Below are 26622 nucleotides of genomic sequence, written 5' to 3' on the forward strand. Positions count from 1 at the left end.
CATAATGCTGCTAAGATGGCCCTGTTCATCACATAATGGAATGGGGTACAGTCAGCAGAACTACTTATAGCTGTGGTTTAGGCAGTAGTTTAGAATACAAAGTTAGAATCCAATGGCAAAATAGTGAAATTTACAATTGAAAGAACATTTGGTCTGGAAAGCATTTGTGTGGGAAACCAGTAAAACAGTAACATGTCAGAATGTGAGTGGCTGGGCAAGCCACTGGAAATTGAGGATAAGGTTTGGCTAACTTCCCACCACATTCCCAGTTGGAGGCCCTCCCAGAAATTGGACACCAGATTCATGGGGCCCTTCAGAGTCACTGAGCAGATTAACCCAGCGGCCTATAGCAGGGGTGGCCAACGGTAGCTCTCCAGATATTTTTTGCCTAAAACTCCCATCAGCCCCAGCCAGCATGGCCAATGGCTGGGGCTGATGGGAGCTGTAAGCAAAAAAAACATCTGGAGAGCTAACGTTGGCCTATAGACTTCAACTTCCCCCTATGCTCCGCATCTATCCTATCTTCCATCAGGTCCTCCTGGTTCTGGTTGGGCCCCCAAACCCTCTGTGACCCCAGCTACACCCCAACCTCTGGTCCTTATCAATGGACAGGAAGCGTATGAAGTGACCCAAATCCTGGACTCCCACTGTTGGTCATATTTGGGAGTGCGCCATGAATCTGCATGCACTGGATCTCATCCGCCATTTCTATGATGTCTACCCTCAGAAACCAGGACCATCGAACCCTGGGGGAACCTGAAGGGGGGGTGGTGTCATGGGTCAGCCAGGGCTCAGTGAGGACTCCTCAGGAGAAGGGAAGCCAAGTGTAGCCTGCTCTGAGCCAGCAGGAAGCAGCAAGCAGGAAGATGAAGCACAGGCTTGTGAGGAGTCACAGCCAACAGCTGGTGCAGAGCCACTGACAGTCTCCAGCCCTGAATCCACAGGTGAAACTAAGTGGATCATTCCTAGCCCTCCAGTTTCAGCCACACCCTTTGAGCGCCATAGAGGCTACAAACAGAACTACAAGAGAGATGACAAAGTGCTTGCCTTCTGGCCCAAAACCGACTGCTTGAGAAGTTGCAGACTCACTCTCAAGCAGCTGGCTGCGAAGTTGACCCCTAGGTACATCCCTATAAAAACCAGCCCATGGAGGCAGTTAGGTTTGAAAGTATCAAATCACACTACCACTGACCTCTGTGACCACTGCTTTGGATCATGCCTTGCTCATGTGACTTCTGGACCAGCTTCTGACCTTGACTTTCAGCTCTGTGTGACCCCAGCTAGTATGACCCTCAGACCTCTTGATTACACCTCTAAGAGAACTTTGGCTTCTGTCTTTCAGACTGAACTCCTGACTTACCTCCTCCAGCCATGCTTTGATAATGACTCTCTGGTTTTTCACTTGTGGACTGAACTCTTGACTTTTTTAACTTACGCCTGGACCCTCACCTCCTGTGAGCACTTGCCCTCCTGCATTTGCTTCACAACACATGGGAAGAAAGGATGTAATAATCCCATAGTAAAATTCAAGTGTTCCTGCTGCACTGGGAAGCCCCCCCCCCTCTTCATTTATTGCAGCAGACAATGGAGTGAATGGTTAGAGCATTAGGATAGGAGATATGGTAGACCCAGGTTCAAGGTTCTACTGTGCTACAGTACTGAGTGACCAGTCATTGGCTTGTGTCTAATGAGAACTATGAGCAGAGTGCAGAGAGCCGGTTTGGTGTAGTGGTGTAGTGGTTAAGTGTGTGGACTCTTATCTGGGAGAACCGGGTTTGATTCCCCACTCCTCCACTTGCACCTGCTAGCATGGCCTTGGGTCAGCCATAGCTCTGGCAGAGGTTGTCCTTGAAAGGGCAGCTGCTGTGAGAGCCCTCTGCAGCCCCACCCACCTCACAGGGTGTCTGTTGTGGGGGAGGAAGGTAAAGGAGATTGTGAGCCGCTCTGAGACTCTTCGGAGTGGAGGGCGGGGTATAAATCCAATATCTTCTAATAGAAAGGAGCTTGCCTCCCCCCACTTCTTGTTGCAACCCACTGTGCTCTCCAAAATGTTATCTGTCCCTGGAATACAGGGGCCCTCAGGAACAGCACTAAACACACTGTGGGGAGTCTGCAGCACGAGGGGGCTAGAAAATGCAAGGTGCCTGTAATTTTAACGGAACACACTGCAATTAGGCTTCCCAACCTAATTAGGCTTCCAGGGCGGGGGACCCCTGAATTAGCGGCCTGCTCCCCTGCTCTCCAAAAATCCGGAAGCGGGGGGGGGGGGAATGGCACCAATATGGTGCCACTCTCTCAAACAGAGACACTCTTTCCCTGCCTGCCTCCCTCTCAGGCTTCAGGCTCCTCCCTTCCTCCGGGCCACAAAGAGCCGCCCACCACCGGCCTGCTATTCGCTCCAGTCCGGCCTCCCTTCGTGAGGTGCACGCTGGGACTCATAGTCCTTGCGTCCTCTCCGGCTGCCGGGTGGCGTCTCCTCAGGGACTACGTTTCCCGGCGTGTCCCGCGTAGCTCCTTCCGCGGCTTGGCAGCTGTGTGTGGCGGCCGAATGGCAGTGTGGGGCCAGCAGAGGCGATGCCGATGAGCGGAGCCAGGCCGTAGCCGGCGAGCGGAGGCAAGGCAGCCGCTGGCACGTTCGGGCAGTCGCGCAGCTGGGGTGGTGGGCACGGCAGCGCTGCCCGCAACATCCGCTCCCTCGACAACCTCAAGTGAGTCTCCCGGGTGGGGGAGGCGGGAGGAAGGGGGCTCTAATACGGGTTCAGGATGGGACACGTGGCCTTGATCTTGGCTCCACCCCTAATGTCTCCTGGCCCCACCCCAAAGTCTCCTGATATTTCTTGAATTGGACTTGGCAACCCTAACAGCAATACATGCAGGAAGCAATTAATACCACAATTTTAGGATTACTAGGATCTAAACTATTTAAATGAATGAGCATAGACTGCAGCAAAGGATTCTACTGTTAAGAATGTAAAACTGCCATAATTCTGCTTTCTGGTCCTGACATCACTTCCCACCAACATAACATGCAAACGCTATTCAGCTGCAAAACATGCAAAATGCTATTCAGACGATAAATATTCAGCTGTTAAGAATTTATGAAGAGCCCTGCTGAATCATAACAATGGTCTGTCTTCTCCAGCATCCTGTATCACACAGTCGCCTACCAGTTGCCTCAAAATCCTGCACAAAACAAAATAATAGAATAGCACATATCCTGTAGATTAAGCCTGATCAGAAGCCCACATTGATTTTAACAATGGCAGCATTCTCTTCAATGTGTAATGCGGATCATCACCAAGACCATGACAACATGATTTTAGTGTAAATTCCAAACAGCAAAGTAAAAGGGAGGGGGGGTGGAATCAACGAATGGTGTAAGTTAAGAGAGGGAGGAGGAGTGCTGGAATGGAAAGGTTACCAACTCAACCTATCATGAGCAAGCCAAACAATAACCAAGCCAACCGACAGGCAGGATCTTCAGAAATTCTAGGTTAAAGCTGCTTTGGGCAGGGAAGTAAGACATTGAAGAAAACATTGTCATGTTTCTTTTAAGGACCTGGAAAGTAGTGAATAAGAATGCAGCCAGGGAAATGTATGGGGTTTGGCCAATTATAGGGGCTAAATGAGTTATAAAGTATGAATCCTAGAGAAAACAATTAAAGGTTATAGTAAGGGATGCATTTTTCTTATGCTTTTGTTGCTTACTGAGTGTACTTAATTTCAAATTTGTTTCATGATTTAAGTCTTCAAGAAATAACCAAGCTGAACTGATCCTGCACCTAAAGCTCGGTAATATCACTTTAACATGCTATAGAGCTATTTCTCAAATAATACTTTAGTGGTAAAGAACAAATTGTGTGTCGCAGTGACTGGCAGCTTTCACAACGCAAGGATTCTTCACATAACTTTCATTGCTGCTGCAAATGCAGAAATATGCACATCTGCTTCTACTAGGTTTGCCAGAGCAATGCAATGCTGGCAATGCCTGATCCTTCCTGTGACTTGATGGGGCAGCAGAGAAAAAAGGTGGAGGGTATTGCCATCACTCCAACAACATGACAGCACTTCTGGTGCAAAACTGGATGTGGCATCAACATGTTGGGGAGACTCACTACGATTCCAGTCTGGTAAAGCTATACAGCTTTAGTGTAATCCTAGAACATTGCCCCAACACATTTTGGTTTTAGTGCCAGAAGGGACATTTTGCCGTTAAACCAATGGTGAGTTGCATTTCCCTGTCCCTCCCACTGCCGTTCCTACTGGATGCCAGCACTGGGCTGGCAACCCTAGTTTCCACACGTTGCAATTTTCTGTACACTTTTCTATGTGTTTTTTCTCTCTGTTCCAGCCTTGGCAGGCTTGGCACGGTAAGCAGTGGGAGATGAGTGGGGGGCAGGAACATAAGAGGCAGCCATTGGTGACAACATGACAACACTTCCAGAAAAATAGGGTTGCTGCTGAGATTTCAAGGCATACACACGTTCCAAAATGCAAACAGTTGCAAGCGTCTTCTAAGCCTGTTGAGGTTTAAAGGCACATAGTGGCTGTTGGGGTGGGTCTTTCCCCTGCCTGTCAGCTGGCTGGCAGTGGGGAGGAGCCTGCAAAACCAGGGGATCCCCCACTGGGACCTGTGGGCTGGAAGCCCTACAAAAACCCAGGTTAATCCCAGGAAGTGATAGCGCTGGCAATCAGAGGGAGTATTTGAGGGGTGGGGGCCTGGGAAATGATATTGCGTGATGTGACTGCCAGTAGAAAGTCATGGTATGATGTTCTAATACATTCTCGTTATGCCAAAACCAGGGCTTTTTTTGAGCAGGAACGCACAGGAATGCAGTTTCAGTTGGCTTGACATCAGGGTGTGTGGCCTAAAATGCAAATGAGTTCCTGATGGGCTTTTTCCTGCTGGGGCAAAGAGCTCTGGTATGGCTTGAAACCCAAAGCCAGGAGATTGCCTGCCACTCCTGAGCAAATGACATCCCTGTGTGCCTCCCAACGCTTCCTTCCACCTTCTATCTTGGACTAGTAGCAAGACAAGGCCTTCCCAGAGAAGCTCCAATATATACTGGAAAGAGACTGAAGGCTATATGCAGAGTATTCAAACAGCCCTTCAGGCTGGAATTTTAAGTACAAAAGAATGAAGGGGACACGGCTGGCCCAGCTATTAGATATCTGGGATATCTGTGCAGGGCAGGGCTGCTGGACTTACAGAGAAGGGAGGCATGGAGAAGTCAGCTGTTAGGAGGGGGTACCGATTCATTGTGTGGAGAGGAAGGGACCAGAGAGTGAAAAGAAGCAAATACCAGAGCGGATATAACAAGAAGAATTGCTGTTCCTATAATACAAGGGAAAGAAACATTTATTTACAAACTTTGTACCCGCTCTTTCTGCCCATATTAGAGCCACTAAGGTGGTTAACAGATTTAAAATATACACAATTTGATATGAGAAAGGAGATGTCTTAAGTTTTGGCATAAGGTGCACAACTGTCTCGCAATAGCTCTAAGCTTGCTGGTCTTTAAGCATGAAACACATGGAGGTGCAGCGGAGGGGGGAGCCTTGTACCATGCTTAGCTTTTGAGGTTTCTACAATTACAGCATTAAGGCCCAGTTAGAACTGACCTCCAAGCTCACGTTAGCAGCAGGATTTTATTTAAGGAAACTCACCTTCTCTCCCACCAACCCCCACAGCAAACTTTGGACAACATTATTGACAAAATGCTGTCACAACCCTGTCTGCAAGGACTGTTACAGCCAGTACTCCAAAAACTGAGCTCCCAAAATGCTCTTTGGGATGATAACTTGTACTGCCTGCCTGTCTCATGGATGAGACAAGTTTCCTTTCCCAATTGCAACCCTAGCAGCTGATAACGCCAAGCTGGATTTCACACAATCTAAGTAATTTATAGTTTAGAACAAAGGGCTCCCAACCTTTCCAAGCCAGGGTTGCCAGCCTCCTAGTGGGGCCTAGAGATCTTTCACATTAAAACTGATCACCATCGAGAGATCAGCTCCCCTGGAGAAAATGGCTGCTTTGAAGGGTGGACTCTATGGCATTGTACCCTGGGGCCCCGCCCTTCCCCAAACCCACTCTCTCCCAGCTCCACCCCCAAAGTCTCCAGGTATTTTCCAACACAGACCTGGCAACCCTATAGCTGAGCCTATAGGCATCTTTGGTATTCTGACACGGGGTGATGAGCACAACTCCAAAATGGCTGCTTCAGGAGGTGGAACCGCACACACACACAGTTCAAGTACAGCAAAGAAGAGGTGCACTAGGAAGGAGGAGTAAGAGACAGACTATAAACCAACATTGTGGTAGCAATTGGCACCAAAGCAAAACTCTTTAAATCTGCACTGCCAATCAGATATTCAGTGGCCAATCAGAAGCTTGCACTGTGCAAGTAGGCTTCCCAATCCCCAGGTCCCAGAGGGGGATCCCCCGGTTTTACAGGCTTCCCCCCTCCCCCAGCCAGCTGGCCAACAGGGGAAGCCCCGCCCCCAGAGCCATCATGCACCTCCATGAACGATTCCCATAGGGAATGATGGGGAATTGATCCGCGGGTATCGGGGGCTCTGGGGGGGCTGTTTTTTGAGATAGAGGCACCAAATTTTCAGTATAGCATCTAGTGCCTCTCCCCAAATTCCCTCCCAAGTTTCAAAAAGATTGGACCAGGGGGTCCAATTCTATGAGCCCCAAAAGAAGGTGCCCCTATCCTTCATTATTTCCTATGGAAGGAAGGCATTTAAAAGGTGTTCAGTCCCTTGAAATGTGATGGCCAGAACTCCCTTGAAGTTCAATTGTGCTTGTCACAGCCTTGCTCCTGGCTCCACCCCCAAAGTCTCCTGGCTCCACCCCCAAAGTCCCCAGATATTTCTTGAATTGGACTTGGCAACCCTATGTGCAAGAGCCCCCAGTGGATCCCACCCACTTTCTGACAATATTTGGCAGGCACAAGGTAGGGATCAGAAGGCACAGGAACCAGTTGCTGGTGGCTCCTGGTTCAGGAAGGGCCTCTAAATAATAAAAAACCCAAAACAAATTCCTTCCTTCCTTCCTTCCTGGGGCCTCCTAAATGTGATTTAACTTAGGGCCTCTGAATGTCTATCCCAAGAACTAGGGTGAACAAAGCAAGACCTCTCCAACTCCTGCGAAGAGTTCAGTTCAGCGACATCCTTCCTCACACAGATTGACAAATGATTACCGTGCTCTTGTCCAGATAGTGGACATTACTGTGGGTCATTACTATAACATGCAAGTAAAGCGGAGGAAGGAAGATTGCTTTTCTTGTGGAACAGTCCCACGGTGAAACTGAGGAACAGGGCCACTCAGACTGGCTTGCTCACACTTGTGCCACGCAGAGTGTTCCTGCACCTGTCCCTGCCATCTGCATAGACTAATGTGGGCCGAAGCATTCTGCGCATTTGCCCCAACCAAGAGTTCTAAGGAGCAGCCAACATCAAAAACCAAATGCACATTCCATATATCTTACACCACTCTTGGCTCAGAATAAAAACATGGTACAGAAAAAAACATAAAAGACATTCTTTTAGCGGCCCAATTTCTTCCCTTAGCTAGAATAACCCAATCAAAAGCTATATATCAGAGATGAAAAGAACAGCAGGAATGTGTATCTGGTTTGTAAGGGCCTGGATGATTTTTTAATGGCTTCAATCCAGATCCAGTTACATCCAATGGGAGGTGGGCCTAGACAGCGATGGCTACTCTCATCTGAAGTAAAATATATTCAACTGGACTTGATGATGTTCATGAACACTAGCACTGTGCCCAGATGCTGGCTTTTGGATATGGATCTTCCATGATTAGGGTAGCTAGACACCCCCCTGGTGGATGTAGGGTTGCCAGGTCCAACTCAGGAAATATCTGGGGACTCTGGGGGTGTAACCAGGAGCAAAGTTGTGACACATATGATTGTACTCCAAAGGGCGTTGTGGCCATCACATTTTAAAGGGACTACAATCCCTTTAAATGCCTTTATCCCATTGGAAATAATGAAGGATGAGAGCATCTTCTTTTGGGGCTCATAGAATCTTTTTGAAATTGGGGAGGGGGGTTTGAGGAGAGGCACCAGGTGCTATGCTGAAAATTTGGTGCCTCACCTCAGAAAAACCACCCCTCTAGAGCCTCAAATACTCACAGATCAGTTCTCCATTATACCCTATGGGAACTGGTCTCCATAGAGTATAATGGAGCACTCAGCAGACATTTCCTCCCCCCCACATTCTGATAACTCTGAAGAAGGGGGGGCCTCCAAACCAAGGGATCCCCTGTCCCCAACTAGGGATTGGCAACCCTAGATGGATGTGGGAGCCTCCTGTCATCAGGCCCCACTCCCTCACCACTGATCAGCTTGTTCTGAGAGGAATTGTTCTGGAGTTTATTTATTTATTTTTCACATTTATATCCCGCCCTCCCCGCCAAAGCAGGCCCAGGGCGGCTAACAGATGACACTAAATTGTTCAGGGTGGTGAGAACCAGAGAGGATTGTGAGGCACTCCAAAGGGATCTGTTGAGGCTGGGTGAGTGGGTGTCAACGTGGCAGATGAGGTTCAATGTGGCCAAGTGCAAAGTAATGCACATTGGGGCCAAGAATTCCAGCTACAAATACAAGTTGATGGGTTGTGAACTGGCAGAGACTGACCAAGAGAGAGATCTTGGGTTCATGGTAGATAACTTACTGAAAATGTCAAGACAGTGTGCGATTGCAATAAAAAAGGCCAACGCCATGCTGAGAATTATTAGGAAGGGAATTGAAAACAAATCAGCCAGTATCATAATGCCCCTGTATAAATTGATGGTGCGTTCTCATTTGGAGTACTGTGTGCAATTCTGGTCATCGCACCGCAAAAAGGATATTATAGCATTGGAAAACGGGCAGAAAAGGGCAACTAGAATGATTTAAGGTTTGGAACACTTTCCCTATGAAGAAAGGTTAAAATGCTTGGGGCTCTTTAGCTTGGAGAAACGTCAACTGCGGGGTGACATGATAGAGGTTTACAAGATTATGCATGGGATGGAGAAAGTAGAGAAAGAAGTCCTTTTCTCCCTTTCTCACAATACAAGAACTCGTGGGCATTCAATGAAATTGCTGAGCAGTCAGGTTAAAATGGATAAAAGTAAGTACTTCTTCACCCAAAGGGTGATTAACATGTGGAATTCACTGCCACAGGAGGTGGTGGTGGCTACAAGTATAGAGGGGATTGGATAAAAATATGGAGCAGAGGTCCATCAGTGGCTATTAGCCACAGTGTGTGTGTGTATTTTGGCCACTGTGTGATACAGAGTGTTGGACTGGATGGGCCATTGGCCTGATCCAACATGGCTTCTCTTATGTTCTTATGAACATTTTGGGTTTTGGTTTTTTTAAAGAATTCAAAACATTTTGGAGTATAATTTGGTCAATAAAGGAGATGTGGAGGGAAAAGAAAGAGGAGCTCTGAAGGGTGGGAAATGTCACCGCCTGAGTAGTAACACCTTGGTCAAAGTCCCCCTTTAATTTTCTATGTGGTATAGTGATTACAGTGGATGTGGGAAGGAATAGGCATAGCTCAGTCTCATCAGATCCTGGAAGCTAAGCAGGGTCTGTACTTGGATGGGAGACCATCAAGGAAGGCTGCAGGGAAAGGCAATGGCAGGGGAAGGCAATGGCAAACCATCTCTGCTTCTCACTTGCCTTGAAAACCCTTTTGGGTTTGCCCTAAGTTGGCTGCAGCTTGGCAGCATTTTACAAGCAAACAGTGATTACAATGCTGGACTAGGATCTGGGAGACCCAGCCTAACCCATTCTGTCATGGAAACTCATTGGTGACCCTCAGCCAGTCACTCTCTTTAAGTCTAGCCTACCTCACAGGGTTGTGGGTGAGGATAAAATGGTGGAGAAATGATGCATGCCACCCTGAGGTCCTTGGAGGCAGGGAAGAATAAACATTTGCTAAATAGATAATAAAATTCTTTGCATCAGTAGTGGTGACAAGCTGCCCATTTGTCCTGCACAAGGAAGGTATGAAATTTACTTTTTTTGAGAGAGAGGGAGAGAGAGAGAGAGAGAGAGAGAGAGAGAGAGAGAGAATTTTTTCAGGGAGCCAGGTTTTGCACCACATTATTCTACAAGTCTACCACAGACCCCTATAAATGAGTCCCATTTTACTGCTACAAGCACAGAGTTATGATCCGCCTAAAAAGGTTCCTGTTTTACTGGATAAGAGCTCTGGCTCCCCTTTGTTGCATTCTCTCAGTTGCTCTGATAAACCATTGCTATGCATTCCCTTATTTAGTCAGGGACTTCTCTGCTGACTCCAATGCTTTCAATACGTCATTTACACCATACTCCTCCAGCGTCTCCCAAGGAGACACTCATTCCTGCCTATGTAATGTAGATTTGAAATGCTGAGCACACTGGAAGATATAAGTTAACATTGCTTAAGAGCATGATTGGCCAGAAGCGGCCCAGGAAAGTGATACCAGGGCTGTGGTTCAAGTCTCAGCAGATGAGGACCTCTGTTATTTTAAGGCTGGGCTCAGACGTGCCCCACAAACGCCCGAGATACAAATCGTTCAAGTACAACAGACTGTTCCTTTGGAAGTCAGTGATTTACCCAGACCAGAAGCAGCAAATATACAAGCAAACTGTGCAGGCATCACTTCTTATATGTTATTATATGCTCTACAGGGAGGAAAGTGGGAGGCAGATAGGCTGCAAGATGGTTTATGCTCAAACTTTGCTGAATGGGCATGATTTTCATCAGCAATCATGTCAGACCTTCACCTGGAGAGTCAGCAAACAACTGACCTAAAACAAAAAGCAGTCCTAACAGTTTTCCCATAAACTGCTGTTTTGCACAGCAAGGAGAGCAGTCATGCTCAGCCTCCCTGCCATCCAGCTGCTAAAGCATAGATCATCATTGCATAGGGTTGCCAAGTCCAATTCAAGAAATATCTGGGGACTTTGGGGGTGTAGCCAGGAGACTCTGGGGGTGGAGCCAGGAGCAAGGGGTGACAAGCATAGTTGAACTCCAAAGGGAGTTCTGGCCATCACATTTAAAGGGACCGCACACCTTTTAAAATGCCTTCCTTCCATAGGAAATAATGAAGGATAGGGACACCTTCTTTTTGGGCTCATAGAATTGGACCCTTATTGGGGGGGGGGTATTTTGGGGAGAGGCACTAGATGCTACACTGAAAATTTGGTGCCTCTACCTCAAAAAACAGCCCCCCCCCCAGCCTCCGATACCTGTGGATCAATTCTCCATTATTTCCTATAGGAATAAGTCTCCACAGGGAATCATAGAGTTCCCAGCAGACATTTCCCTCCCCTCTCCCCACTTCCTAATGATCTTGAAGTGGGGGGGGGCTCCAAACCAGGGGATCCCCTGCCCCCAACTGGGGATTAAACACAACAGGAAACCACAACGTACCGATGATTAGAAACTAGCAAAACGCTGTGTACAAGGCATTTCAAATAATCATGCTATAACCATTATAATTAGTATAATTCATAATTCATAACACTTCAGTCAAAATCATAATCCAAAATTCATAAATCCACTCAAAGTGAAATCCAATCCTGGATGCTTTAAATCAAGAAAGGTACCAACTCCTGCTGTATCCTCAATTAAGATACAGGAGAGCCTAATAGCGCAATTGTAACTAATGAGCCAAATCATATGAGAGCGGTTGCCTTAGCATGGGTTCCTAGTTAATCATTGCGGCCAGTAGAAGTGGCCAATGAAATACAAGAATAGCCGGAATCGCATTGCCGCATCGGTTGGATAGAGGACTTCTGCCTAAAGGAAAACCAGTTCTTATGGTACTACCTGCATCTGGTAATTGAAATGGAGGGCAAACCAAGCTTTTGAGCTGCAAGCTGTTCTTATCCTCTCTTTATAAATTCTTCAATTGATGATTTAGGGGAGGGAGATGAGTTTTAAAATTCCACTTCATTGTACTGACTCTTACTGTTTTATCATATAATTCACTGGGAAGTCTGCTCCTTCATTTCATTTGTTTTTGAAAGTTGATAAATCCTTAAACTAAAAGGCATATTTGGCTACATTAACGGGGTAAGATGCCTTAGGCCACTGATTCCAGACCTAATCAAATAAGATATATGAGCAAGGGCACATTTCACTAGTGTGGAGGTTATAAGAGCCTCCTTTCAGCATCTCCAGGCAGCTGTGCAATATCCAAGAAGAGGAAAAGGGCTCCAGAAGGCTATTTTCCTTTGCTCCGAAGTTTCCTTAATAGGAAATTATCACCAAGCAGCACTACGGGAAGGATGCCATCCTCTGGAAGAGCATTCCAATCCCTGATGTAAACCACCACAAAGTCTCCCCCTCTGGTTTAGTGTAAATAGTGTATAATAAAAAAGAGCCTTTTATAAACTAGCCAGTGTTCATGGAGCAGTTCAACAGCTCAGATCCCTTTATTTATAGTCTTGCTGTGCTTTGCATGTGGGTTTTTGAGCATGCTGTGAAAGAAAAGGCAGCATCCTTTGTTATTCTGGACATGGCTCGGTACATCCCAGAGGCATTCTCTTGCTGAGACTAGGAGACCTAGGTGCAAACCTTCACTCCAGGGCTTTTATTTTTTTGTAGCAGGAACTCCTTTGCATATTAGGCCACACCTCTGATGTAGCTAATCCTCCTGGAGCTTACAGTAGGCCCTGTACTAAGAGCCCTGTAAGCTCCTGGAGGATTGGCTACATCATCAGAGGTGCGTGGCCTAATATGCAAAGTAGTTCCTGCTACAAAAAAAGCCCTGCTTCATTCCACCATGAGGGTCAGTAGACAATCTTGGACCTGTTGCATACTCTCTGAATTTATGTTTCAGGGTTGTTATGAGATACAGGAGAGAACTATGGACACTGCTCCTTGGAAGATGGGCAGGATGAAAGCAAGACCACTGTCAGGTTCTGCTGGGGTAGGGTCTGAGTCCAGAGCTGCCTGCTGAGCATGCTGCTAAATGCCAGCTGACCTCCTTCAAACTGCTACTTGAAGGGCACTTGGTGTAATTAGTAGACTGATCAAAGCCACCAAGTAATACAACGTCTTTCAGTTTGCAAAAATATATTACAAGGATTGTGTACAACACATAATAAACAATATTGATAGAGGCCAGCAGTGCTAAGGCCTTTTAAAGTAACAGAAACCCCAAGGGGGCCAAAAAACCCATCCCCAAATGAATAGATATAAGTCCAAACTTGGAAATAATCCAACTGAAATTCACAAGGTGGGTGCTCCTAAAGAATGTCGCTTCAATGCTGCCGCTTTCTTAAAAAGACATCTCTCTCTAGGATGACGTTTCAATTCCTTCTTCAGTTTTAATGGCTCAATTGTTTAGGAACCCTGTTCTACATTCTCTAATCACAGCATTAAGCTTCTCATTTTCAGTGTGAACATTGGGCTCTTTCATTATGGAGCCTCCTTCAAACTGGCTGATTCCCAAGCAGACTCTGTCAAGGCCATTCCCTGCTGCAACCTGTCGTTCTCCATTGTTACATATGACAGCAAGTCTGCGTAGTTGCATCATATGTATCATCTTGCTGTGCTGTGAAAACAGAGGGTTCAGCTATTTGCTTATGTAAAAAAAATACTTCTTTCTAAAATAGAGTCAAAGCTATGTGCTTTACAGGTGACTGGGACAACTCCAGGTTTATTCATTTATGCCATTTATACCCCAACAAGGAACCAAAGCAACTTACATCATTGCCCTCTCCACCATTTTATCCTCACAACAACCCTATGAGATAGGTCAGGATGAGAGAATGTGACTGGCCCAAGATTGGCCAGCAAGGTTCAATGGCACCTATGGGGATTCAAACCTGGGTCTAGAGTTGCAGCTCTGGGAAAATACCTTGAGACTTTGGGGGTGGAGCTGGGAGAGGACAGCGTTTCAGGAGGGGAGGGACTTCAGCATAGTACAGTGCCACAGAGCCCACCCTTCAAAGCAGCCATTTTCTCTAGCGGAGCTGATCTCCGCCAGTTGGAGATCAGTTGCAATAGTAGGAGATCTCTAGGCCCCATCTGGAGGCTGGTAACCCTACCTGGGTCTCCTAGATCCTAGCCAAACATGCTAACCACTACACCATTTGCTTTCACTGTTTGAGACTGAGTTAGCATGAGCTAGCTCACAGATTTTTAGCTTCCAGCTCACACATTTTTGTCTTAGCTCAGGAAGGATGACCCCAGAGCACACTAATTTATGCAGTAACTCACAACTTTAATGCCAGTAGCTCACAACTTTAATGCCCATAGCTCACAAAGTAGAATTTTTGCTCACAAGACTCTGCAGCTTAGAGGGAACATTGATTACCACTTGTATTAACATTTACGCATAACCTAGAGCAGGGGTGGCCAACCTTGCTTAATGTAAGAGTCACATAAAATAAATGTCAGATGTAGGTAGGTAGGCAGGCAGGCAGGAAGGAAGGAAGATTGGAAAGAGGGGGAGAGGTTGAAAGAAAACAACTTTAGCTTTAAATACATTCTTCAAGTTGCCAGCTAGCTTTGTTTGGAGAAGTCCTTTAAAGAGAGAAACACCTCCACCAAGCCAGCTGACAAGGTGGTGGTGGGGGCTCTGAGAGCCACACAATATGTGTGAAAGAGCCACATGTGGCTCCTGAGCTGCAGTTTGGCCACCCCTGACCTAGAGACATTTTGTATACACGAGCAAAAATACCTGAGTACTAAATACACACATCACATTATTTGTGAATTGCATATCCACATTAAACAACTCAGTGTTTTCTTCTTGCAAAAAAATATAGAAATAGAAGCCTGGTTCCCTCCTTTGTGTACTTTATTAAGCTATTTAAATGCAAGTATGCCACTGGCAACAATGAAAGGCATTTTTATTTCATACTTGGGAAGCCACAGCCAAGAACAAACACTGCCATAAAAAGAGGCCATTCATCTTCACACTAATTTCTTATTTATGCCTCCACATGAATATTAGTTTGTTTTGTTGATACAAAAGCATGAGTGTAAAATTACTCCAAATCATTTATGGCAAGGTCTATTACCTCAGACATCTGCTAGTCTCCAATTAACATCCTTGCTGAGACAAATGAATCACAACTGAGCAGTCTCTTAGCTTAGTAAAGAGCTTGCACAAGCCCCATCAAAATGTATGGGAGAAGCACATGAACATGGGAGAGCTCTTGCATGGCACCTATTCATTTCAATTTTTGTCACTGATTTTTGTCCTCCAGATTCTGTAAACTTTAGAAACTTATTCACAGGATGATTAAGGCTATAACTATGGTTATGGTTCTGGGGTAGGGTTGCCAAGTACAATTCAAGAAATTATCTGGGGACTTTGGGGGTGGAGCCAGGAGCAAAGTTGTAACAAGCATAACAAAACTCGAGGAGAGACACTGGATGCTATGCTGCAAATTTGGTGCCTCTACCTCAAAAAACAACCTCCCCAGAGCCCCAGATACCCACGGATCAATTCTTCATTATACCCTATGGGAATCGGTCTCCATAGGGAATAATGGAGTGCCTAGCAGATATTTTCTCCCCGCCCCCTGCTTTCTGATGACCCTGAAGTGGGGGGAGGCTCTCCAATTCAGGGATCCCCTGCCCCCACCTGGAGATTGGCAACCCTATTCTGTGGGAGAGTGAACGCCATGCACACAGAAGGTTCTCTGGTTCTCCACTAAGAGTATGCAGGAGGCAGGCAGGTACTGGGAAGGCCTTTCTCCGCTAGAAACCTTGGAGAGCTACCACCTGTCAAAACAGACATTATTGAACAACATGCATCAACAGTCTCACTTGGTATAAAGCAGCTTTATTTGGGCATAGAAGCCCTTTTCAATGACTACTGTTTTGGTGCTCCTACCTCATGTGTGGGGACAGTGCACTATGTGCAATCCTCTCAATAAGTATTTTACCATTTTGTGTAAATAAGGCAATGTGGTATGTGTATAGATGAGCAACAGAAGCACCACAACTGGAACAACTGAAAAAGGGGCCATTACAGCTGCTGCCAAGAAGAGAGTTCAGAAAATAGTGATTTCCTGGTTATATATTAAGAAACTAGCAAAAAACCAGGAATGGTTAACTAGGAATGTCCTGAAGGTAATCCCAGAGACTGCAACTCAAGTTGAGGGAAAAATAAACGTCTATATTTAAACTAAACAATAAAGATGTTCAAGTGGCTTTGTAATGAAACCTTTAAAAAAAAGCTGTACAATATTATAGTAACTGGAACGTTCCACACAAACAAAATTAATCCAGACACATCTATGCCACTGGCATTTGCAGGAATGATGTGATGATAAGGAGTGGACCAGGCAGCCTTAAGTTTTATAAATATGTCTTCACAGAGAAAATCAGTCTGTCTGTAATTTAGGCTGTCGGTCTGAAAGCACAGCCAGATTCTGTCTCCGAGCCCAAATGTGTCTGATTTCATTCTGCTAAATTATTCAAGACAAGGAAACATCAATTGAAAGGGAGGGGGGGGGCTTCATTCAAAAGCCTGTAATACAGAAGAATGTAAATACATTTATCCAGGGGTCATTTAGTAGAAAATGAACTGCCAGAGCTCATTAGCACAACTCCTTTGCATATGTCACACACCCCTGACATCACCGGAAGGTGTACTAAATTATATCAGCTCAACATCTACCTTAAAATGTTTCTTGAATTATAATTGTCATAATAAACCTTACTCCCATCATACTTTTTCCTTTGTGGCCACAGTGGCATGATAAAAATTCCCATCTGTTGTGCTTTATACATTTTGGTTATTTTCCCATTTGGGGGAGGGGGGGAGGATATTAGAAAGTTTGTCAAATCTTAGAGTTCAGCAAAATTCTCATAGGGAGCTTGAACAACAGAGCTCAGAAGCAAGTATTTGGAGGGGGGTTAAGAAAGAAAGAGCCCAAGAGGTTCCAGAGCTCCGCTCCTGTGAGCTTCTGCCCAAAATTAGGCCTGCATTTATCAGAAAAGCTCAGGGATACAGTGATAACATTACCAACAACTGGAAGGACTGTGAGAGCAACTATTTTTTTTTTTAAAATTGCAGTTGTTCCAAAATCCTTGCCAAATCAGTTTCAGATCTGGACCCCTTTCCCCAAGTTGAAACATATCTCAGTATTTGCATCAAACATTGCCCTGAAAATTGTTCTTGCTTTTTAAAAAAAAATGATCCAGGGTAAAGAGACTGGATTTGTGTGGAAACATTCTTCAAAATCAGAACTGGCAAAGCTGCCTTTGAAAGGCAAACAAGGAGACAAAACTGACACAGGTAAGTGGCACACCCATGTTAATGTTTCTTGAATTATTGTCATAATAAACCTTACTCCCATCATACCATGTTCTAATGATCATGCATAGCTGGGGGATGGGGCCAATGCACTTGGCTCCTCCTTATCTCATCTCTGTGTTTTGGCTTCTGTCTACATACACTACATGTACAGGCAGAAGTGTTTCCTAGCCCTTCTAGCTACTATTTTTTTTAACCTGAAGATGGCAGGGATTGGACATGGTACCTTCTGTATGTAAAACAGGAAGCACCATTACTGAGCCAACAGCCCCACTTTTTCATTATCCATGTATTCTAGTAGGTACTCTAATCCTAGTAATGGCAAAACTTGCATCCACGCGGTGAGGAGGGTGGCTTGTGTGGGTTGGCACAGCATAGTGTCTAAGAGAAGAGTGGTGATCCAAGAAGCTCCCACCACCCACCCACCCCAATTAAGAAAGGTCACAAGTTTAGATGGTTAACTCTCCTTGTCTTGTTGCATTGACTTGCATAAGTTAATTAGATGCTGTGTTAAGCAGTATTTTCTTTTGTCTGCCTTTGAAACTACCAATTAATTCCAGAGCAGTAGCTGTTATAAGCCTGTTGCAACAGAAAAAGAAAACCAGAGTTGGAGTCTTCCAGAGTTGGAGTCTTCCAGCACTTTAAAGACCAACAGATTTACTGCAAGAATGAGATGTTTACTGAAAGGTGATGAGGTAATCTATTTTAAAAAACACCCGTAACATAAATTATATCGACAGAAGTTGTTGCATTTGGATCAGACAAGTAATTGAGCAAATGCAACATTTTAATTATCTTGTATATGGTATGCAAATCAGGGCATCTGAAGCTATCATTTGGCTGCTTCTCTGATGAAGGTATCAAGATTACCACAAGCAATTCTGACCTTTGCTAAAGGGGGCAATACGATTGCCCTGTCCTGAGATAATGTATAGGAAAAATGCTTGCACAGTAGGCATATGGAGCAGTGGTGGAATGGCTAAATGAGAGTTGTTGAAGCTAAATCCATCTAAGACAGAGTTTATGTGGCTGGGGAAGCCCAGATCACTTGTGTGGACACTTCTACCAACCCCTGATGGAGTCCATCTTTCTACAGTTGACTTGACCAGGAATTTGGGAGTATGGCTCAGTTCTTTGCTCCTTGGCGACATATGTCCTTGGTGACAGATTGTGTTTTGACATTTGCATTGGGCCCACGAGCTGGCTCCCTATCTGTTTCGGGAGCACCTTGCCATGGTAATTCACTCAACAGTCACCTTGTGTCAACAAGGGCAAGGACCTTCCTAGTAGTGCCCCTCACCTGAAACCAGGTGTCCACAGAGGTGCGTGCCTTGCGGGACCTCCCTAGGTTCCACAAGGCATGCAAGGCTGCTCTTTTTCAGACAACCTTTGGGTGATTGTGATCCATCAGACAGCTGGTATACTTCAGTTGTATCTTCACCAACCACGCATCCTACCCTGCTTGGTAGTGGATAGATTTTAATGGGGATAGATTTTTAACCGTTTTATATTTTAAACATTTATTGTATCTTTGTATAGTTTTTTATTGGTGTATTTTATATACTGTTAGCAGCCCCAAGTCCCACTTGGGGGAGAGTGAGCAGGATATAAGACAGACAGACAGATTTAGAGCTTGCTTTAAACAACCCATCTGGAAATCCTCCAGATTATAATTTTTAAAATATTCATTGGGTTACAACCTTCTTGACTCCAGCACATTATATTAGAACAGAGGTTGGATGATACATACGTATTTTCATATTTTCAAGGCTATTTTCCTATAGTATTTCAAACGTTTTAATATCAAAGAGAGCAAGATTCCCAATAAATATTTTTTTTTAACAGCTGAAATCTTGTAATCAGAGAACCTGGGTATTGCATTGTCAGTGAACAGAACATGTCAGTATTTGACTTAATACTTCAAAGTTTTCCCTGGAGGCTGGAAGTGATGTCTGTCCTTCTAGGAATCAGCAATAACGCTATGGTTTCACAATAGATTTTTCCAGAAATTCCTAGAGAGTTATGAGAGTTCTGGGTTTTCCAGGAAATGATGTCATACTGCTGCCTGTTGATCCTGCTGGTTTTTGTTTATTTGTTTGTTTTTTTGCCACACCACTCACACAAGATATCTGCATAGTGAAGATCCACTCATAGCATCTGAGGAAGCTGAGTGTGGTGCATGAAACCTTTTTACTGGAATATAATTTTGTTAGTCTTTAAGGTGCCTTTCTTCTTAATGCTGCACCATTAATAGCTGCACAAACATCAGAACCCCATCAGGCACATTTCCCTCCATCACTGTAGCTCAAGAGGGGAAAAGATGCACACAATGAAATTCTGCCTGTGGTGCAGCTGTTGAAGTCACACAACCTCTCTGGAGGAGAGAGACTAGCAGCCTTGGTGATGTCTTGCTTTGAGCTGTTTTGCCTGGCATCTTTTCTATATCCAAAATTAACAGAACAAAATAGACGTTTCATATGCTAATCTCATCCTGGCTTTAAAAAAGTATTTTTGATTTAGATTGAACATAAATGTTTCTACTTTTTTTTTACCTTATGGGTCGGATCCAAACAGCTTTTTCACTCAAGTTTCACCTAATTCTCCTACTTACTACAGTATCCATGGCTTTTGTTCATGCAGGTCCCATGATTTCCAGCAGAGTCTTTCAAGGTGTTCATAAGGGACACCCTTCTCCCTTTTTTACAGTGGAAAAGCCAGTCAGGTCCAACCCTATATCAGCGACATTTCAGTAGGCAATCATAGCACAAACACGTTTTGTTCTCTCTGATACTCCTAGTAAAGTTTTGTGCATTATCCTGGTTTATGCCCATTTCTATTACAGTCTACTCATTAGTTTTTTTATATCCTTACAGAAAGTATGATTTTAATGATACCTCTATTATAAGAAAGATGGAAAGAGCCATAACTCACAGGTGGAGGGCATAATTTGCCCTTATAAAGCCCAGATTCAAAGTTTCTCAGGTGAAACTTCACAAAGCTTTTCTTAACCAGAGGTGACAATACTGGGACAATGGTTTCATGGTATGACAGTGCTATACATTGTCCTATATTAACCTTCTCAAACCCATGGGCACTTAACCATTCTTGAAACTGTGCTCCATCACATTAATAATGAAGAACAGCATATCAATCATAAGAATTTTTCGTCATCCTCCAATAGTTCTACATCCATCCATCACTCAGTCTTCAGGGCATATTAGAACACAGAAGGATGTAAGGACATGTAAGGATTATTCCTGTGGGTGAATAATTTTATCCTTAGCACAAACTAGTACATTATTCAATTTCCAAGGATTTGTTTGCATATCCCAAATTGTGATTTAACACAGACTTTGAAATGTATCAATGATTTTGATATATGCTCATATGCTTCATCAGTTGCAAACCCCAATTCATAATTTAAAATGAAACTTTGGATAAATTCAGCTCTGCTTTAATATAGGCAACTGCAGGCTCTGAGCTCTTACCTAGAAGCTGCAATCTCAGATTTTTGTTTGGCAATGGCTGCTGCCCTCTGAGCTCCTTCTATGCTCCGGTCCACTTTCTGCCTTATCTTGGCACTTTTCAGAGGTATCACCCGCTTCTTCATGCCTTTGATCAGAACGTTCATTCGGTACTTCCCTTCTTCCTTCTTTCCATCAGGCAATGTAGTGCAACCGTATCCATGTCGTACGTTATCCAACCATTCCCCCTCATACTTCAGGCCACTCGACCTCTCACTCACACCAAACCCAGAGCGCTTGTCATTCTTCCACTCGCCCATGTAGGACTCCGTAGTGGTGGCATCAATATCAGCGTCGAAAGGTGGGAAGTCGTCTCCCTCTGCTCCTTCTCCCAAACTAGCTGTAGAGGTGCCATCACTACCAGCAGAACTTATCCCACTCTCACTCTTCAGAAAACTGAGACGGCTCCTTTGGCTGGTCAAGGAAGTCTTGGAATCTGATTTCTTCAACTTTCCAAAGAGGGAGCTCCGTCTGAAAAGTCCTCCCTTCTTCAGCTTTCCAGCATCTGCGTCTGCATACAAGCTGAGAGCAAAACCACCCCGTGTGATTGTAGGTGTCATGGGCATGTTCTCCAGGTTAGCCGAGGGGGAATCGTGTTGCAGCAGGGTGCCATTGCTGTGCTCGCTGCGGAGGGAAGTAAGGGAGGTCCTTAGAGGGTTGCGGACTACAGCTGCCATGCCATAAGGGACACTCTGTCGGACACCATAACCATGGCGCATACCATTGGTGAACTGGCCTTGGTAAGTACCTAGAAACAAGAATGAGGACTAAGTTAATCACCCACACTTATCTGATAATGTATATGAAAGCACAATTATTCAGGCAGCAAATATGTTCACAATTGTAGACTTTCTACTAATAATCTGTATTCATTCCACCTACTTTCCAAGTTTCATATGTCTGTCACAAACACTGTATTTAGGAAAAATTACACCAAAGATCCTCTAGCCCAGGGGTGTCAAACATGCAGCCTGGGGGCCAAATCAGGCCCCCAGAGGGCTCCTATCAGACCCCCAAGCAACTGTCTGTCATCTGCTTCTTTCTTCCTCTTTCTTGCTTCCTTCTGCATCACAGCTTGCCTTGCCAGGTTTGCACAACAGCACAAGAGCTACAGAGCAAAGCTTCTATTTCTCCATTGGCTGAGGCTCCTCCCTTGAGAAGGAAGGGGGGATGAATAGCTTGCTTTGCCAAGCTCTCTCAATCACACAGCAGAGCTACTGATCCAAACCTCTCTTCCTTCTATTGGTTGAGGCTCTCCCCCCTCCGGTCCCCTGGGGAAGGAAAGAAAGAGCCAGAGCTTCCTTTGCCCAGTTCCCTGAATCAGGCAGAAGAAGTACAAAGAAGGCACCTTTAAGACCAGCGACTGCTAATGTTTTAAGCATAGTTTATTTTAAGTTTTTAAAATCTTTAATTGTGGTTGTTCGTGTCCTTTATAAAGTTTATATCTCTGCTACCTGGCATTACATTTCATGTCACTCATGGCCCAGCCTGACAAGGTCACATTTATGTTGGATCCGGCACTCATAACAAAGGAGTTCAACACCCCTCCTCTAGCCCGAGTCCCCTACATGGTGCCCATTAAGTGCTATGGTACTTGCCTACACTTTTCCTGGTGCCCACAAAGTGTTTTTTTAGAAAGTGGGAGGAGGCAGTTGTGCTTTTGATCAGCAGGGCTTCTGATTGGTCACCAGATATCTGATTGGCGGCAGAGATTTTTTAAAATAGCTTTGGCAGTAGCTGCCACCTCAGCACAAGGATCTTCAGTATGTGAATGAAGGTAAGCTATGTGTACAGGGCGGGGAGGGGGGACTTTAAAACCATATGTTTCTTTAAAAGTCCATTCTGTTATACAGAGCTTTTGTCTGAAATCTTGCTTTACTATTAGAATTATGTATAACCTCACTCCCTAACATTTTGTGGTTGGCTCTGTCTCCTTCAGTAACCATTTTGCCATTGGATCCACCCAGGGTTGTGAGTTCCAGGCTGGGAAACTCCTGGAGATTTAAAGACAGAGCCTTGGTAGGACAGAGACCTCAGTGGGACATGATGCCAGAGTTCACCCTCCAAAGCAGCCATATTCTCTAGGGGAACTGATCTTTGTAGCTTGGAGATAAAGTATAATTTTGTGGGATACCCAGCTCCCACCTGAAGGCTGGCATCCCTAGCTCCACCTCTTGTGGCAGCCATTTTGTGGTTGCAGCTACCACCCTGTGTCAAAATTCCAAAGGTGCCCCTGGGCTCAAAAAGACTGTGGACCCTTGCTCAAGCATCTGGGCATTTTTTATGGAAGGTCTGAACTGTCTAGTTCAAAGAAGAATGTATTAAGATTGAACAAGAATCTTTCACCTCACCTAAGTTCATTTCCATGACTTCCCCTTTTACTGACTGGAGATAGGGAGAAGAACTGCAGGAAAGATCCATAAGATTCACCTCACTTACTGGTAGCTAACCTCACTTAAAGAGCCCCGTGGCGCAGAGTGGTAAAGCTGCAGTACTGCAGTCGGAGCCATCTGCTCACCTGAGTTCAATCCCAGCGGAAGCTGGTTCAGATAGCCAGCTCAGGTTGACACAGCCTTCCATCCTTCCGAGGACGGTAAAATTACCCAGCTTGCCAGGGGGGAAGTGTATATGACTGGGGAAGGCAATGGCAAACCACCCCATAAAAAGTCTGCCGTGAAAACCTTGTGAAAGCAACGTTACCTCAAAGTTGGAAACGACTGGTGCTTGCACAGGGGACTACCTTTACCTTTTTAAACCTCACTTACTGAAAACAGGACCAATTTCTTCCTTTCTTTAACAAAAGAGGGCCAAACTGAAGGAAGGATGCACTGGTCCCACTCTATTTTAGCCTCATCGTGATGCCACATATGGCTTTCTAGCGACAGGACAATATCAGAAGAAAAAGTATAGCAAAGCAAGGGCAATACTTCCTTCATGAAATCTTGCTTTCCTTGTTAAAGGAAAAAAGGAAAGTGCACAAATCATGATCAAAAGAACAAGCAATGAATTAGGGTTGCCAATCTACACCTGGGGGCAGGGGATCCCCTGGTTTGGAGGTTCTTCCCCCACTTCAGGGTCATCAGAAAGCAGGGGGAAGGGGTTAAATGTCTGCTGGGCTTTCCACTGTACCCTATGGAGACTGGTCCCCATTGGGAATAATGGAGAATTTCAACATAGCATCTAATGCCTCTCCTAACCCACTCCCACCAAGTTTCAAAAAGATTGGACCAGGGGGCCCAATTTTATGAGCCCCATGGGGTCCAATTTATGAGCCTCCATCTTCCATTATTTCCAATGGAAAGAAAGGTATTTAAAAGGAGCACGTTAAATGTGATGGCCAGAACTCCCTTCAGAGTTCAATCACGCTTGTCACAATCTTGCTCCTGACTCCATCCGCAAAGTCCCCAGATAATTCCTGAGTTGGACCTGGCAATCCTAAATGAAATACTAGTGGGATCATGAAACCTTTCTCCACCTTCCTTCCCAAAAGCCAGATTTCATGCTAGAAAAAAAAATCAGCTATGAACTTCTATCTCAGCCTTAACATTTGTTTCATAACCTTCTCAGTGGATGTTTATTTTACAACAGTAAACAGTCCTTCACCAGGCATGATCATGGTTTGTGATAAAAGCAATCTTTGTGTAAATTAGTCTAATTATCAGTGGTCAAAACTCATTCATGCTATCTGAGGAAGTGTGTGTGCACACACAAAAGCTCATACCTTGAATAAAACTTTGTTAGCCTTCAAGGTGCCACTGGACTCAAACTTTGTTCTACTGCTTCAGACCAACACAGCTGCCCACCTGGATCTGTTTACTTTTATATTGGGGTATTGAGCTCAAAATACAGCTCATTTTATTTTAAGATTTATACCCAATTATTTCAGCCCCCACAGCAGGAGAGAGCCTAAAGAGCAAAGGTATCAGGGGTCAGCATAATCAGGCACCTGGTGAAGTACATGCTATACAGAGAAACATTATTTTCCCCATCTCTATGTAATCCTCACAACAACAATCCTCTGAGGTAGTATATGTGGCTGGTCCATGGCCAGCACATTAGCTTCCATGGCAGAATAGGGATCACAACCAGGGTCTCCCAGACTCTAGTTTAATCACTATGCCATGCTGGCTTTTAAAATAGCATAGAAGCTTTTAAATAAAGAGACTTTCTGCACACCTTTTTCTGTGTGAATGAGTAATGCATGTACAGTTGTTCCACAGAGCACAAGCCATGCATCTTCACTGAATGATACACTTCTACAAGCATCTCTTATTTTTCTAGCACTCCAATTTTGCGGCTGGATAAAACCAGTTCTCCTCCCCAGTGTATTTGGTTGCAAATTGTGATGAATGTGATTCCACAGAGTATCACAGTTCTTTGATAGATATTGCATAAGAGGAGCCCTGTTATTCTTCTTAGGGTTTCCAACCTCCAGGTGGCCTGGGGGTTTCCTGGAATTATAATTGATCTCCAGGTGACAGAGATCACATCCCCTGGAAATAATGGTTGCTTTGGAGGGAGGACTCTATGCATTATACCTTGCTAAGGTCCCTCTCCTTTCCAAACTCCATCCTCCTCATACTCCACCCTAGGGTTGCCAATCCCCAGGTGGGGGCAGGGGATTTCCTGGTTTGGAGACCTTCCCTCTGCTTCAGGGTCATCAGAAAGCGGGGGGGGGAGGAAAATGTCTGCTGAGCACTCCATTATTCCCTATGGAGACCGATTTCCATAGGGTATAATGGAGAATTGATCTGCAGTTATCTGGGGCTCTGGGGGAGGCTGTTTTTTTAGGTAGAGGCACCACATTTTCAGCATAGCATCTGGTGCCTCTCCTCAAAACACTCTGCAAGTTTCAAAAAGATTGGGGGTACAATTCTATGAGCCCCAAAAGAAGGTGCCCCTATCCTTCATTATTTTCAATGGAGGGGGAAAGGTGTGCAGCCCCTTTAAATGTGATGGCCAAAACTCCCTTTGGAGTTCAATTATGTTTGTCACAACCTTGCTCCTGGCTCCACCCCAAAAGTCTCCTGGCTCCACCTCCAAAATCCCCAGATATGAATTAGACTTGGCAACCCTCCTCCACCCCCAAAATTCCCAGGTATTTTCCAACCCAGAATGGGAAAGCCTATCTCTTCCCCTTCTGTGTTTGCCATGTTGTGACCTTTTTCTTATTCTCACTCTAGCAATTAAAATTATTTGATAGCTGTGCAGTGCAAGGAGCTTCTCAGAAAGTTGCACAAAGGGTTTTTTAGTTTCATCTCAATGGTAAAATCTGAAATAGTTTTTTTAAGCCTCCTATAAGCACTCTGAAAAGTCTCCTTGCCTGGTTCATCTTAACAGCCAGCTCAGCTCAGAGACATCCTCAAATTTTATGGAGAGATTCACCATAAAGATAAATACAAAAAGCATCTTGTAATTTTACTTCACTGCTTTTGAGACAGCAGAAGGGAAATCAACCAAGTCTTTATAAGGCAGGAACTGAAACTACCTCTTCCCTGCTCTGGAATGCACATAGAGCTCCTTCTCTAAAGTTGGCCTTCTTCCCCCTCATGCAGTGCATATTCCAGTTCTTCAGCTCTTACTGGGAATGGATATAGCATAAAGAAGAATTTGCAGGGTCTGCGATTTATTTAATTTCTTCCTTCTCATCCGTTTCTACACCTGTAAAAATGGAATCATATCCTTGGATCTTGTCCAACAGAAAGGCTGAGCGACCAAACTTCACTGAGAACATTCCTTCTTGGATCACGGGAAGAAGAAGAGTGATGGGTTTTCTTTGAAGGGGGTAGCTGGAAAGAAAGACTATTG

At 44.9% G+C, this 26622-nt stretch overlaps 1 protein-coding gene across 1 annotated transcript in view; it reads right to left on the minus strand.

Annotated features, from left to right (window-relative positions):
* JPH2 (junctophilin 2) overlaps nt 1–26622 on the minus strand; it is a 105224-nt gene that overhangs the window by 65614 nt on the left and 12988 nt on the right. The window contains exon 2 of the mRNA XM_060230863.1: nt 20779–21562. Coding sequence (XP_060086846.1) covers nt 20779–21562 — 784 coding nt within the window. The remainder of the gene's footprint in view (nt 1–20778; nt 21563–26622) is intronic.

The sequence above is a fragment of the Heteronotia binoei genome, chromosome 2 (assembly GCF_032191835.1).
Source record: "Heteronotia binoei isolate CCM8104 ecotype False Entrance Well chromosome 2, APGP_CSIRO_Hbin_v1, whole genome shotgun sequence".
Taxonomy (NCBI): domain Eukaryota; kingdom Metazoa; phylum Chordata; class Lepidosauria; order Squamata; family Gekkonidae; genus Heteronotia; species Heteronotia binoei.